This window comes from Hippocampus bargibanti, linkage group LG09 (genome assembly GCF_051943395.1).
Source record: "Hippocampus bargibanti isolate YZ-2025 linkage group LG09, ASM5194339v1, whole genome shotgun sequence".
Taxonomy (NCBI): Eukaryota; Metazoa; Chordata; class Actinopteri; order Syngnathiformes; family Syngnathidae; genus Hippocampus; species Hippocampus bargibanti.
Window position 1 is genome coordinate 15,660,765 of NC_142742.1, and position 15,932 is coordinate 15,676,696.

At 39.6% G+C, this 15,932-nt stretch overlaps 1 protein-coding gene across 6 annotated transcripts in view; it reads left to right on the forward strand.

The window, feature by feature from the left end:
* Window positions 1-618: 618 nt before the first annotated feature.
* Window positions 619-15,932, forward strand: part of ralgapa2 (Ral GTPase activating protein catalytic subunit alpha 2) — a 112,030-nt gene continuing 96,716 nt past the window's right edge. For 3 of the 6 annotated variants that reach the window (XM_089003852.1, XM_089003847.1, XM_089003850.1), the window contains exon 1: window positions 620-1,724. In XM_089003852.1, the coding sequence (XP_088859978.1) occupies window positions 1,619-1,724 (106 nt within the window). In that variant the 5' untranslated portion in view covers window positions 620-1,618. Of the gene's footprint in view, window positions 1,725-15,932 lie in introns of all 6 variants that reach the window. The other 3 variants (XM_089003851.1, XM_089003848.1, XM_089003849.1) reach the window with 2 other exon arrangements.

A 15,932-nucleotide genomic window follows, 5' to 3' on the forward strand; every position in this document is an offset into this window, starting at 1 on the left:
TCTTCGTCATCATGCTCTATACATTTTTCCACTGATTTTAGAGTTCCAGTGTTATCGGGAGACAGTGAGGATGGAGAATTGAACAGTAGAATTGCAAGTCCTTGAAAATATGGACAACACAACACTTGTTGGTTGGCCCCGGAGTCGAGCGGTTAGCACACCGACTTTGCAGTGCAGAGGTACTCGGTTCAATTCCAGCTCCGGCTTTTGTGTGTGTGTTTTGCAATACAAAAACTATGCTTGCATGAGTTTTCCCTGGTTACTCCGGTTTCCTCCCACGTTCCAAAATCATTGCAGGCTAATTGAACACTCCAAATTGTCCCGAGGAATGAGTGTGAGCGCAAATGGTCGTTTGTTTCTGTGTAACCTGTGATTGGCTGGCAAACAGTTCAGGTTGTCCCCCACCTATTGCCTGAAGACGGCTGGGATAGGCTCCAGCACCCCCACAACCCTAGTGAGGATAAAGCAGTTCGGAATATGAATGAGTTAATTAACAACACTTGTTGTGGATTTTGTCGATCATATCCTTGTTAGAGATCAGCAAGTGGTGCAAAAAGGTACATTTGAGCTTCTGTATTCAACATTTCAGATAAATCAATTTAATTTAAATATACATCAAGGTGATCTTTTATGTTACCTTCATTCAGTTCATGTGACCAGCCAATATATCCAATATCAGCCAATATCACCCTGCCCACGTGGGCAGGGTGCAAAGAGTCCAGTAGGATTTTCCGTGCCCTTGTTGTGGTTCTTGCCGTGTGCAAGTCCTCAAGAGTTGGAAGGGCGGTGCCAATGATTTTTCCTCCGTCCTAATTGTCCGCTGAAGTAGGATTGTGTCCATTATGTGGCGGGCCCAAACCAAGCCGTGATGGAAGAGCACAGGATTGATTCGGTGACCGCCGTGTACAACTGTCGTAGGACCTCCGGTGGCATAGATTTTTTTAAAATATATTCTCCAACTTCATTTAACACTTTCTGCCATTACATTTTACGTCGAACGTGCGAACACAGCATGATGATCTTACGTGTAAGATGCATCATTTCCGGGAAGATTTGTTGCTGATCAATTTCATGACATGACTTTGTATTGCAAAACACCAGGAGGCGCTTTGGACCCATGTGTTGTCAACCGCAAATACTGTATAACATTTATTTTGTTGCATACAATCGACGCACGAAATATAGATTCGTACATATTGATTGATTGATTATATTTACCAAGCGTGTACTTATTGGGCATTTCAATGCACGACAAGGGATATGGAAATGTATAAATCGAGTCAGATAAAAAGGCTTGCACAATCAAACACCGGCTAAAAGTACAGTATTACGGGTAACCGAAATATTTCTGTTTAAACGAAAACCGCCCATATATATCAGATATTAAACCAGGAGGTTTATTTACTTGCGTAGACAGGGAACTGGTCGCTGTCAGACGCGCTTCCGTGTTTCCAACCCAGCCAGAAAAAAAGAGTGGGGGGGGGGGACTGGCGGCTGTTGGGCGAATGTTTACCGAGCAAGCATCGAGTGGTGGTGAGGGAAGTGACAGTCACACTGGAGCTTCGGTGTACGGTAACAACACAGGTGATCGGCTTCCACGATTGAATTTGCCAGCGGAATGTTCACTCGAAGGGGACATGGAGACGTCAAGAAATCTACACAGAAAGTTTTGGACCCAAAGAAGGATGTCCTGACACGGCTGAAACACCTGCGCTCACTGTTGGGTGAGTGAAATGATACCGTGTTTTTCTTTTTTTTAAATCCGCATCTCTGAACGGGGCTATGCTAGTCGATGTTGCTAGCGGACACCAGCCGACTGTCTTGCAGGCTGACTGGCTGTCAGTCAGTCACTCACTGTGCTCACTTGACTAATCCGCCTGGCAGGTTCTGCTCATGTCCAAAATGGCTCGACTTGCACCCTGGCATGTTTAGCACGCCGCTTTCGCATCCGTGCATTTTCCTTGGAGTAACAATCATCCATTGTGATGCAACGTGGGTGCTAGCACCCCGGGCTGCTAACAAGGCTTACAATGCTAACTGGCCGTGCGTCGTGAGGGCATCAATTTCCGACTACCTGCCACAACCATCGTTTTAATTTGTTCTATTGTCTTTCCTATATATAGCATTAATGCACGTCACAATTTCACAATTGCACAAATACGAGGCAATTTAGACTTAAGGCTGAAGTAATAATACTAATATATCATATTTACTGCCTGGAGCAACTGACTTCAATTTGCATAACTCGTGATTAAGCATTTGAAAATGGTACAGCAATAGGACATTATGATAAAGTCCGGTGCACATTTAATCTAATAAAATAGGACATTATAAAATGTATATGGGCAACAACACAGGAGTGGAACATATTTATCTTGCATTTGCTGACATTTTACATTAGAAAAAAACACCACCAGAGGTCAAGTGCCAGTGTATTCCTTCTGACAGTACAAGAAGAGCATTTTATTGGTTTCTATGTCACTTTGTTTTGTAGTGTGGTTTGATAAACTTTCTTTGTTGTAAATAATAACAGTGTTTAGGCCATTTAATTAAGATTACATTTTATGTGGTTTTTAGTTTATTGTGATTTATGATGCTACTCCAGCATGCTGGGATGGGATTTCGCAATATTTTGCCTCTATGCTCATATTGCTACAAAACATTGCAAATATACCAGTAGAAACATCACACGACAATATACAACCAAAATAGTAAACTTTTTGTATGTTGAATAAAACCTATTCTAGGACAACGGTTTATCAAAACTGGGCACTTGTATCTTCGTAAAGTCAGAATTTGATGATAGGACTCTTCAATAATACAATCTTGTGGTGTGCGATGCAAAGAAAATCTGCTTCTCCCTATATTTATATATTTTTTATTCTAATGCATCAGCTATACCTCTTGAAAGAAATGGTAATTTTATTCTACCTTTAATCCGTGTATGAAAAAAACACATTGCACTATATAAAAACAATTAAATGAAGGGACGATCAACAAAAATACAAGGGTCGCGGAGGGTGCTGAAGCCTATCCCAGCTGTGTTCGGGCAGTTGGCTCGACATGCCCTGAACCGTTTTCGTGCTAATTGCAGGGCATAAAAAACACCAATATTCACCATTGTGGTTGAGACTAAATGTTGCAGGTAGGACTTTGACGAGTCTGAAATACAACAGAAAGTAAATGGCTAAGGCTGCATCGGAGCAAATCAACTGAAAAATACATTATAATGCCAGGTTTTCTTTTAACTTTTGATCTGTAATGATTTTAAATTCAAAGCAGTGGATTTGTCAGTAATTTTAGATAAGATTAAAAAAATAATTCGATAATTTAATTGGAAACTCCAATTAATTGATCGCACGATTTTTTTGCGCCTGACAGCACTATTTTTTTAAATAAAAGCACATATGATGGTTGGAGACTGCCACTAAGCGATTGCATTTACTGTATAAAATTTTGTTGCTCCGAAGAGGAGGTTTATGAATGTTGTCAAAGAGGACGTGAAGGTAGCTGGTGTGAGAGAAGAGGATGCACAAAACCGGGTTAGATGGAAGACATTGATGACACCCAGCTCTATCTCTCCAGCAAACCCGATGCCTCTCTTCCACGTTCTTCCCTTTCACTCTGCCTCTCTGAAATTAAATCCTGGTTTCCCCATAACTTCCTCAAATTTAACAGCGAAAAAACTGAAGTTCTCCTTGTTGGTACCAAATCCACCTTGAGGAAAGCTAACAGTTTCTCTCTCACTATTGACAATTCGACCGTTTCTACCTCCCATCAGGTCAAAAGCCTAGGTGTCATCATTGACAGCACACTATCTTTCAACTCCCATATAAATAACTTAATCCGACCTGCGTACTTCCACCTACGCAATATCAATCGTCTTCGCCCGTTTCTCACCACTCACACCACTGCTATCCTTGTTCATATTCTTGTCACTTCCCGGATTGACTATTGCAATTCACTTCTCCTTGGTGTCCCTCAGAAATTTCTCCACAAACTTAAACTAGTCCAGAATTATTCAGCCCGGATCATCACCAGAACCTCATCCTTTCACCACATCACCCCCATCCTCCACTGGCTCCCGGTCAAATATAGAATCAACTTTAAAATTATTCTTTATACATTTAAAGCTATCCATAACCTTACCCCCGCTCCCTCCACACCTATCTGACCTTCTTCAAATTTATATTCCCTCAGATCGTTTTCCTCCCTTCACCTCTGTGCCCCCCCCCACGACCCCAGCACGATGGGGGACAGAGCGTTCAGCTTCTCTGGTCCCAAACTCTGGTACTCACTTCCTCCCAACATTCGTAACATGGATTCTATTCCCTCCTTCAAATCCCATCTCAAAATCCATCGATTAAAAATCACATTTTCTGTGTAGCTATATCTATTGTTTCTATTTATAATTGTGTTTTATTTAATTACAGTAAAGTCTCGTTATATCGATATTCAAGGGAGTCCGAAAAAAATATCGATATAACCGGGACTATCGATATATCCGAACCTGTTTGCATGTAATTTTCTCCGTGCGTGCATAGAAATAGTATCGATATAACCGGGACTATCGATATATCCGATATCGATATAACGAGACTTTACTGTATATTCTATTTATAATTCTATTTTATTTATTATAGTATCTATGCTTGTCTATGACTGTAAAGTGTCCTTGAGAGCTTTTGAAAGGTGCTTGAAATAAAATGTATTATTATTATTATTATTATTATTATTATTATCATTATTATTATTCCAGCCTAGTAATAATAATGCATTTTATAGCTTCTATCATTTCTAGATACTGCTAGATGCACGTCCTATTCAATAAAATCACAATTTGAGCCGTTTAAGTTTAAACAACTTTTTGCATGCACAACCATGAAACAATCTACATTGATACGTCTGTGTAAGCTCTCAGTCGTACTGGAGTGGTCCATCGATGAGAAGGTTTCTTCAGCCGTCATCTGTACTTTTTGGAAGGTGTCGGACGTTTCGTCTCCTATCCAAGAGGCTTCGTCAGCAAACTAAAGTCTTACTGGTCGTATCGGCCCTATTTATATACAATAAAGTCTCATTATATCGATATCGTTTATATTGATAATACTGCTTATTACGACACTATTTTCATTTCCCGTGCACATTTCTAGTCTTTTTATGTATAATTAGTTCCGTTTAGTACGATTCGTGGTTTTTATGATAATCCGGTTACTACGGTGCTCTTTTGCATCTCCCGCCGGTCATTTTGCTATGTTTATATCGATACAAAAGATATTTAAGATGAATCGATATTTGCTTAGGGGTTTCTATACAGTACCACTATTATCGAAATCTGTATCGGTCGCGCCATTGGTCGCGCCATTGGTCGAATTGGTCACGTGAGTTTGTTACGTGACCAGCTCCCGTGTAGCAGAGCCATTTTCATTTTCAGACGCCAGCTCGTGTGTAGCAGACGAGATTGAAGTGTTTGTGTTAAAAGGTAAAAATGGGAAGCAGAAGTAGCATGATGACTTTTTTAAATTGCATACATAGGACAATAAGATGTAAGCGTTGCAGTTTCCCTGTTGTGTTATGTACATGCCCACTGTACTGTATATGAATGCAATCGTTTTTTGCAACAATGTTTCTTGTTTTGTCTGCTGAAGCGTGATGATTTTGAAAATTATTGTACATTCCATACTGTGTATTAAAGGACAACCGATGTCACTTTTTATTCAAATGCAAAACACCAATGAAAATGACTTCACGCCAAGACGTCTTGCATTGCTTGTGAATCCAAACAATGGCTTCAGATTCGGATAATATGCTTTCTTGTTACACATCCAGTTATGAATATGATTCAAATAGACTGTAGTTCTGAAGAGGAAAGCATACATGTTTGCAATCGATTAAAGAATTATATGTGCCATTTTGAGGCAACATTGGGGGAACATCTCTCACCCAAAAAAAAAAGAGGCACAAAATGGCGAGCTCATGGCCAGCTCCGTTTCTTATATGGCGCTTCGATGCCCTCTTTTGGCGGCTTTTGTTAATGCAGTTCGGCGCAGGACGGATATATCGACAGTAAGGTTATATCAACATTTTTTCTAACTCCCGAGAATATCGATATAACAAGACTTTACTGTATCCCTAATGTCCAGACATGGCGGCGCCGGACACAGCTATGATAGTTCCCTACTCTCAGGTTGGGGGGAGCAGAGGACCACTCCCTGTGGCCCCACTGATTGTTCCTACATTCCTGACTAACGACTTGCCTGTTTGCCCCACTCCCTCCGGTATCACCTCATCAGCATTACGAGAGTAGGGACCTATCATAGTTGTGTCCGGCGCCGCCATGTCTGGACATTAGGGATATATAAATAGGGCCTATATAACCAGTCAGACTTTAGTTCGCTGACGAAGCCTCTTGGATAGGAGGCGAAACGTCCGACACCTTCAAAAAAGTACTGATGACGGCTGAAGAAACCTTCTCATCAATCTACATTGATGTTGACAATTTGTAGCTTATAATTTGTTATTCATGTCCTTATATACCAGATATCACCAAAGTTGGCGCTATATTACTAATTCACAGAGCTTCATATATGCTTCACATATTCGTTGCTTGCATACGGCTCGAATTGATGCGGAAGGACTTCTTTAATGGATAGCAAACCACGTATGCTTTCCTCTTCAGAACTATTTGATTCATATTCATAACTGGATGAGGAACATCTCCTAATCTGAACTCTCTGAAGCCATTGTTTTGATTCTGGAGCAAGGCAGTCTGTGGGCCCCGGATTCAATATGAACATGGGGGCAGGACTTTTTGAATCGCTCCAGTTTTAAGCTCATTAGTGGCAGTTTTGGGCAACTTAAAGTTGTAATTTTTTTTGTGTGTTTTGCGTTTGACTAAATATATCAGCCTGCGTGTTTTGGGTATTTTAGATGCTATAAAACGTTTTTCTGGTGTCAGTTAGGCACCAAAAAGATGGTGTCTGTTGTCCTTAAAAAGTACATTGGAACTCAATTTTTACTTCTGCACACAAATATTGCTATATTGCAGGTACTCAATAATTTTTTTGTGGATTCTGTTCAGGAAAAAAACATCTTCAAGCCTGGTTTAGGGCCATCATAATGCATTGGGGTTATTGCACTTAAGTCGTAAATATTTTGTTGCCAAGGACTCATTATCGGATAAAAAAAACATCACACAATTCTGTAGATTTCCTGGAATATTTATGGTGCTGGTAATTTGAATATCACTTCTAATGTCTGTGTCTGTGTAAGCTCTCAGTCATACCGGAGTGGTCCATCGATGAAAAGGTTTCAATCGTTTTTTTGCAACAATGTTTCTTGTTTTGTCTGCTGAAGCGCGATGATTTTGAAAATTATTAACATTCCATCCTGTGTATTAAAGGACAGCCGATGTCACTTTTTATTCAAATGCAAATAAAAATGACTTCACGCCAAGATGTCTTGCATTGCTTGTGAATCCAAACAATGGCTTCAGATTCGGATAATATGCTTTCTTGTTACACATCCAGTTATGAATATGTTTCAAATACACTGTAGTTCTGAAGATTAAAGCATACATGTTTACAATCATTAAAGAATTATATGTGCCATTTTGAGGCAACATTGGGGGAACATCTCCCAAAAAAAAAAAGGGAGCTAATGGCCAGCTCCGTTTCTTATATGGCGCTTGGCTGCCCTCTTTTGGCGGCTTTTGTTTAATGCAGTTCGGCGCAGGATCGGATATATCGATAGTCCCGGTTATATCGATATTTTTTCGGACTCCCTTGGATATCGATATAACGAGACTTTACTGTATTTTACTTTTATGGCTCTCTTAGTCAAAAGGTTCTCGACCCCTGCCTTCGAACATATAGGAGATGCCAGCGTGTCGTCATTTGTTCTGATCACATGATCGGCCGCTTACTTACTACGCGGAAAGCCAAGTAAACACAACCGTTGTCCGGGGTGTTATAATTATTTTGTAAGCTTATGCGTTTCATTTTCGGTTTTGATGAATGAAAGTCTTCATGTTTTAATACGATGGTGATATCGTGTGTGGTTGTTGGCTTCTACGAACCGTTTTGTGAAAAGATATGGGTTAAAATGTCACCGAATACCGATCGCCCAATAAAACAAACACATTTATATCGATTGACTTTTGACAAACAGCCACAAAAAAAGGTTTATTCTTCTGTGGCAACATTCTTTAAATGTCTTTTGCAGTTAAATATGAAATATCCCCGTCTATGATGTGATGTAATTTCAGTTTCCAGGTTTTTTTTTGTTTGTTTGTTAGTTTTAGCAAGAGAGTGACTGGTAACCAGTACAGTGTGTATCCTGTATCTCATAAAAGGTTAGTTGATTGTAGGTAACTTTGGATGAAGATGAGCTGTTTCTTGCTATTTGCAAACATATATTTGGCATAAAACCAGGATACTTATGAACCGTTTTCAAATTATCAAGTACAATCGGTTCTCGGGTTATATTCATCTTTCTTCTTCAAACTTATCTCCTCGGTTGATTTGCTAAGCACTCACATAAAAGGAGTTTCCATGTTCCCAACTGGCTCGACTGGCCAAACTGTTGTGAACAATTATGGCATTTGATTGCACATCACATTTTTAGGCTAATGTGGCATTGCACTTCTGCTCTCTTTAATGCTTTGCTGAGTGTATTGTTAAAAGTTTCACAGCGACATGAGTGAATATCTTTTGTTCCCTCTCGCAACCTGTGGCATCCAATGCCTCTACGTGGCAGTAAAATTCAGGAACCAAGTTGTTTCTTCTTCTATTATAGTGCACCTATCCTGAGTGTTTTCCCATGTTTTATAATGTTCATAAAAAATCATTATTAGTACTCATTTCTCCACTGTCGACTATTTGTGCTTGTTGACTGGAAAATGTATAATTCCAGCAGGTTTTTAATATACCGTTATCTGCCCATCGTATGGTCCTGACAGTATGAGAGTCAAGAAGCTCCAAATTGAACCCCTTAAAGGCCATGGTACATATTGGAAACAGAGTAATATTTGTGTCTCAAAAGCCAAATAAAAACTCAGAGGATAAGTATGACGCTTAATTACGATTTCTTCTTCTTTTACGTTTTTGAGACATCACCATCACGGCTGAAAGACCCCGACCCAACAATGGTTGTATTGGCCGATGGAATGGTGACTGGATCTTAGCAGCCAATGTGTAGGTCTCATCGAGGTCAGAGTTTTTGGGAGCAACAAGGCAATGATGACCATTAGTAGAAGCAGTTTTATGAGTATTTACTTTGTAACTCTTGCAAGAACAGGCGCAATGTGTTGGATGGATGGGGTGCTAATGATGATGTGGGCAGCTACGCTCTCCCGTGGTTGTCCTTTACATAGCAGCTTTACTACCAACCATAGAGGAGTTCTTGCAAATCATCAAATGTTAAAAAGGCATTGACATGTTGACTGTGTGTTAAGGGAAAATTGAGTTGGAATGTACTATTTTGGTCAGACTATGCGTGTGCTATAGAGATGCTTGATATCGCAAAAGTGAAAACAAATGGAGAGAGTGATATGATTGATGTGAGCCTTGCTAATTTGTGATCCAGCATGACACACAGACTCTTGACCTATGGGTAGAGGCATCCTGCACTATTATCAATATCGAGAGAAGAAAATGGGAGTTTTGAAAATGGTAAACGTGTCAATGGCGAGTTGTATTGCTGTTGGGTTTGAGGAAACAATACAAAGGAGTTGTATTCAGGAAGACGGTCTTTTGTGATTGATGTTGACTTAATATTGATTTTGACAATTTATACTGACAATGAAGATGGAGAACCAGAATGGAGAACAGTTTATCAGAGCCATCGCTACAATGTAATAAATTCTCCTTCCCATCATCCTTATATGTTTCCTCTCTGCCATCAGTGTTGTCATTATACAGTGCTTATTGCCAGTGTAAACCTGAAAATGTCTTGATAAAGTCAATCTATTTTTGAAAGCCTTTCAAAGAAACACGCCTCCAATAGGTTTGAGCTATTTTCAGAATGGCCCCACATTGTTTTTATGCTCATTGAGCAGATCTGTACTCGGGAACAGGACTTCCTGAGTGTTCGGCGCGGGTCTTGAAGCGTTGGGTGTAGCTGTATGGGGTGGAATCTTTGTGAAGTACGCTCAGTAGACTCCATTTAGTGGCCAATATCAGATTATTGAGTGGTTATTTATGAGTTTTCAATTGATAATTTAGATATATATACTATGACTGGAAGATAAAGCATCTTAAAGGACTTTGAAGTTCTGTTTGTGATGTAATATAGGGAAAGAGATGTCCATTTCACAGTAAGATCAGAACATTGTCATCAAATGGTGAGTATACTTTTGCTTCATTGATTGTTGCTGTGCCACTGACCATTTTGTGTTTGGGAGCCTTTTACTGAGCGAGTTGCTTGTTCTGTAGCCACAAGGGGACATAAGTCTTCTTGTGCCGGTCCCAAGCCCGGATAAATACAGAGGGTTGTGTCAGGAAGGGCATCCGACGTAAAAGCATGGCCAAAACAAACATGCAAATCAAACCTCTGAAGATGGAGGACACTGATTCGCTGTGGCGACCCCTTGAAGGGAAAAGCCGAAAGGAAAAGAAGAAGAAGAAGAGCAGATCTGTGGGACAGAGTGCGAAAGCAACTGCATGTTAATTTGATCGTCATGCCTGGCTGGATTTGGCTATGGTTGTTAATTATAGGAGGTCAGCAAAGCACCCACTGGTTGTCTCGCTGCAAGCAGTGCAGAGTCAGAGAAACTGTGGAAAAGGATATTCCTCAGACTCTATGTTGCCCTTGGCCACTCAGGTGTTGACTGTGCAAAATGAGAATGTTTATCTTAGGAAAATAGTTAGCCGGAGCTCAAACGCAAGATCCACCTTCTAATTGTCTGTCGCCACAAAGGGCTTAAGAGGTCAAGAGCAAATAGTGGCTAATCAAGGACAATGACAACAACCACTGTAGCAGGCAGAATCACAGAGGATGTTAGAATCAAGTCATGTTACTTAATTTTAGACACACTACTCAGCAATTGGAAGGTGGCTTCCCGGGAAAAAAACAAACCAGTGACAAGTGATGCTAACAGTACATAGCTTGTTTTTAAAGTGATTGTGAATTCAATTTTGCATATATTTTTTTAAACAATATATTGCCATACATTTGTGACACTAGACGAGAGAAAGGTAGGGAAACTCCTAACAAAAATACCTGTACTACAGTGGAGTGTCGGTCGATAAGCTCCACCCTTAATGGTTCGGTAAATGGTCTTGTATAAATGACTGAAACCATTACCTGGTTTGTTGAGGTTAGATTCTTTTTTTTCTACACTGAAAAAAACGGTGGTCCCACAAAATCAAGATGCATTTTATTCGTAATATTCATACATCCATTTTCCGATGTTCAAAAAGGTAGTGGGCGGTGCTGGAGCCTATCCCATCTGTTTTTGGGCAGTAGGCACACTGAACTCCTTGACAGCCAATGACAGGGCACATCGACACAAACAACCATTCGCTCTCACACTCACACTTAGGCAACATTTTGAGTGTTCAATCAGGCTGTCATGCATGTTTTTGGAATGTGTAAGGAAACCAGAGGACATGGAGAAAAGCCACACCGGCCCGAGGAGAACATGCACGCTCCACACACAGAGGTTGTATCGAACCCACGACTTCTGCACTGTGACGTCGATGAGCTAACCACTGGCCCAATTGTGGAAATAATATGATAAAAGGAATATAATGAGCAGAGTTCCTTTGACTTTCAACCATCATCCATGTTGGAGCCTATCCAAGCCGTCTTCGGGAACTAAGCGGGGTGTTCAATCTGCCTGTCATGCACGTTTTTGGAATGTGAGAGGAAACCGGACTACCCGGAGAAAACCCATATGGGCCCGGGGAGAACTCCACATAGTCCAGGGCAGGACTCGAACTCACGACCTCTGTACTGTGAAGACGGTATGCTAACCACTTGACTGCCGCACAACCATGAAGAGAAATGATTAATGAAGTATGATCATTTCAGTCTCTATCAAAACATTTCTGTTGATTCATTTCCATCATCATTCCAGCCCTGACAGCCATTGATGAAAAAAGTGAGCTGATATTTCGAGCACTCATGGCTCACTGATATTGTCTGTTCCACGAAGGGACTCCCAAATCATTATCAGATGAGAACATATTGCTATTTCTCATGCTCTCATGTACCGCCCGCCCACACGTGCCTGATTCGCAAACACACGAAACAACCAGTGCATTGCTCCCGCATTACAATTACAAAAAGACAACAACAAATCACTGAGCGCCAACTTAGTTTTGTTTATGACTGGTGTCTCCACACCAAAGGTTCAATCTATGTTTATCATTTATTTCAATCAGACTATTCTAACACGAATGAAGCGTAAAACCTTGGTTATTTTCATATTTGGTAGCCATTCAAGACATGTGCAAAACAAGAAACATTTTCAATATTTTTTGTTTTGCACATGTTCCTATAGGTGCTTTTGTCCCCATCACCTGATTCAGGCTTGCACCAATTTGACGTGATGTCAGGAAGTGCATTTACCTTTTGTCAAATGTGGAAACTGGTTTTGCATATACTTTATTCTTCCAAAATGTTAGAACCCACTTCCAGTGCATTTTATTGTAATTCTTTTGCCAAACACAAAAATATTGTTTTCAGGGAAAAGCCGAAAGAAAAAGAAGAAGAATTGTTGTAATGAAATGTTTGTGATAATGCTACCTTGTAATGTCAATCAAAAATGAACAATATTGTGTTTTTGCTCTTTTGCTCTTGGATCTCAATATCCTTTTAATTTTTAAAAATGCCAATACAGTAATAATACAGTGTGTGCAAGTACCGTGTATTACATTTTTAATGGACAAAAACCTTTACTATCAGAATATACCTCCCGCATCGATTATTGCAACGCACTTCTCTTCGGTATCAACCAGAAATTTCTCCAATAACTCCAACTCGTCCAAAATTCTTCAGCCCAGATCATCACTAGAACCCCCTCCTTTCACCACATCACTCCTGTCCTCCAGCAACTCCACTGGCTACCTGTTAAACATCGTATCAAATTCAAAATACGTCTGTTTACATTCAAAGCTATCCATAACCTTGCCCCTCCCTATCTTTCTGACCTGCTTCAAATCTCTGTTCCCTCTCGGTCCCTCAGATCTTCATCCACCCTTCACCTCTATGTGCCCTCTGCCCGTCTCACCACGATGGGTTTCAGAGCTTTCAGCCGCTCTGCTCCCAAACTCTGGAATTCTCTTCCACCCAACATCCGCAATACTGACTCCCTCCCTATTTTCAAGGCTCACCTCAAAACCCACTTGTTTAAAATTGCTTTCAATGTATAGTTCTATCTGCTATTTCATTATGTATCATTTTACTTATGGTTTTATTGTTATGTGCTTTGTTTTATTGTTTTTATTGTAAAGTGTCCTTGGGTGTTTTGAAAGGCGCTTGAAATAAAATGTATTATTATTATTATTATTATAGTATGCATGTGTGTATGCATGTATGTGAGGTCGCGGGTTGTTATCGAGAGCCCACTTGCTTGAAAAGTTGAACAATCTTCAGTTGAATAAGGTTGGGCACCCCTAGACTAGACCAATTCTTTATATTGGATGGCAACAGTTTGGTTTACACAGCATATCAAAAACCAGTTTGTCTAGTTTTCACAGCGTTTGCCAATGTGGTCTGCCAACCCTCTGTTGCTTGTGGCTATCTTAGATTTTTTTTTAGATAATCAACTTTAACACCAATTTAACAAACGTTTTAGGAATCTTGGTCATTAATAATGACACATATCGTGACATTAATAATCAAGAGATGTGACTTTTCTCCATTTTTGACAGAAGAAAGCCCGAAAAGTGCTAAAATATAAGTGCTAAAATATAAGTGAAAAACAAATGTCTTTAACTGACGGGCGGGTGGCATACAGTATATAATCAGGTTAGAAAAAAAGTATCATATTGTTGGGCAACAGAGAATTGGGTAGATGATTAAAGTGGATATTGGCCGACATTGAAAAGTAGCAACAGTAATTATTTACTAACATAATATAATAATTATCATATATGAAATTATTGAAATATTTAAGTAGGCAAAATGCCATAAATTGGATCGTATTTGGTAAATTTAGTGTTCCTTTTTGTTTGTATTTATTTCTTCATTCATTTTGCAAATTGCAGCCTTTGCAATTTGAAAATTGAATACAATTTTTGTTATGTTGATTTGAATCTGATTAATAGGCCTTCTCTGAATGGATAATGGGTGAAATTTTACATTACCGTATTTTTTGGATTATACGTCGCTCCGGATTATAGTTCGCACCAGCCAAAAAATGCATAATTAAGAAGAAAAAAAAACATATATAGGTCGCACTGCAGGATACGTCACATTTTTGGGGAAAATTTATTTGTGATAGAGATTTCTGATAGAGAGGCGTTTGCATTGCATGGAGCGGTAACACCAAGAAGGTCCTCCTGCAAAGCCGTTTATATTCATCTCCTTGGCAACGACCTGGGCGTGGAGACACAACTGCACCGTTGACAAACCTCTCCCAGCAGCACGTTGTTCAAGCACCCATGCGTGAACTTGTTCCTCCAACTGCGGCCACCAAGCTTTTCGCCCGCGATTAGCTTTTTTTGTTTTCTTCATTTCAGTAAGCGTAACCTCTGCTTTTCGCCAGTCCCTTACAAGTTTCTTGCTCAATCCAAACTTTCGTTTTCGGCTGCATATTTCACTATCTGCAGCTTGTAAGCTGCAGAATATGACTTTCTTTTCGGTGCCATTTTTATTCAGCCCTTCTCAGTTGTGTTTATAAATAACAGGTGTTACAGAAAAATCTGACCCTCCAGAAACCGCGACCACAGGGACGACAGATTCTGACGGGTCACAGATTTCCCTGTAACACCTGTTATAGAAATGTGTAGGCTCCTGTCTCTGCACTCACAGATTTTGACGGCTCACAGATGTTTCAACACCACAATATCAGCACAGGCCGGGAGCGCGCTCTTGCGGTTTAATGTGAAAATAACATGTGAAATGATATACAGTAATAAAAAAAGCATATACAGTAAAGTCTCGTTATATCGATATCGGATATATCGATAGTCCCGGTTATATCGATACTATTTCTATGCACGCACGGAGAAAATTACATGCAAACTGGGTCGGATATATCGATAGTCCCGGTTATATCGATATTTTTTTGGACTCCCTTGAATATCGATATAACGAGACTTTACTGTATAAGTCGCTCCGATTTATAAATCGCACCCCCGACCAAACTATGAAAAAAACTGTGATTTATAATCCGAAAAATACGGTACTACCACTACTACTACCACTGCTACAAGTACAAGCACTACTACTACTACTACTACTACCACCACTACTACTACTACCAATAATAATAATAATAATAATAATAATACATTTATTTAGCGTTAAAACACTGGATAATAATGTACACTTAAAGCCAATCATGCATTATTTACAACAAGCACATTTAAAACAAGGCAAAAACAATGTGTTAACTAGTCTGACCAGAATATTCATTAATGACCATAAGGCATGTGTACACGAGACAAAGTAAAATAAACAGAAGATTTTCCGACTTTGGTCACAATAAAACCTGGTAAATAGGACATAGTACCGTATGTTATGCACTATATGGCGCACCGGATTATAAGGTGCACCTTCAATGAATGACATATTTTAAAACATTGATATCACCTGCCAGGATTTTGCCATAATTGTCCTTTTTTATGTCATACACAAATGTACAAATTACAGATTAGTATAATGTGTGGTATTTTCTGCATTTTTATCGCAAAAATACTCTAGGTTTCTATCAGAGTTTATCACAATGCAATAATGAATATATTTTTCAGAGGTTCATTCTTTAA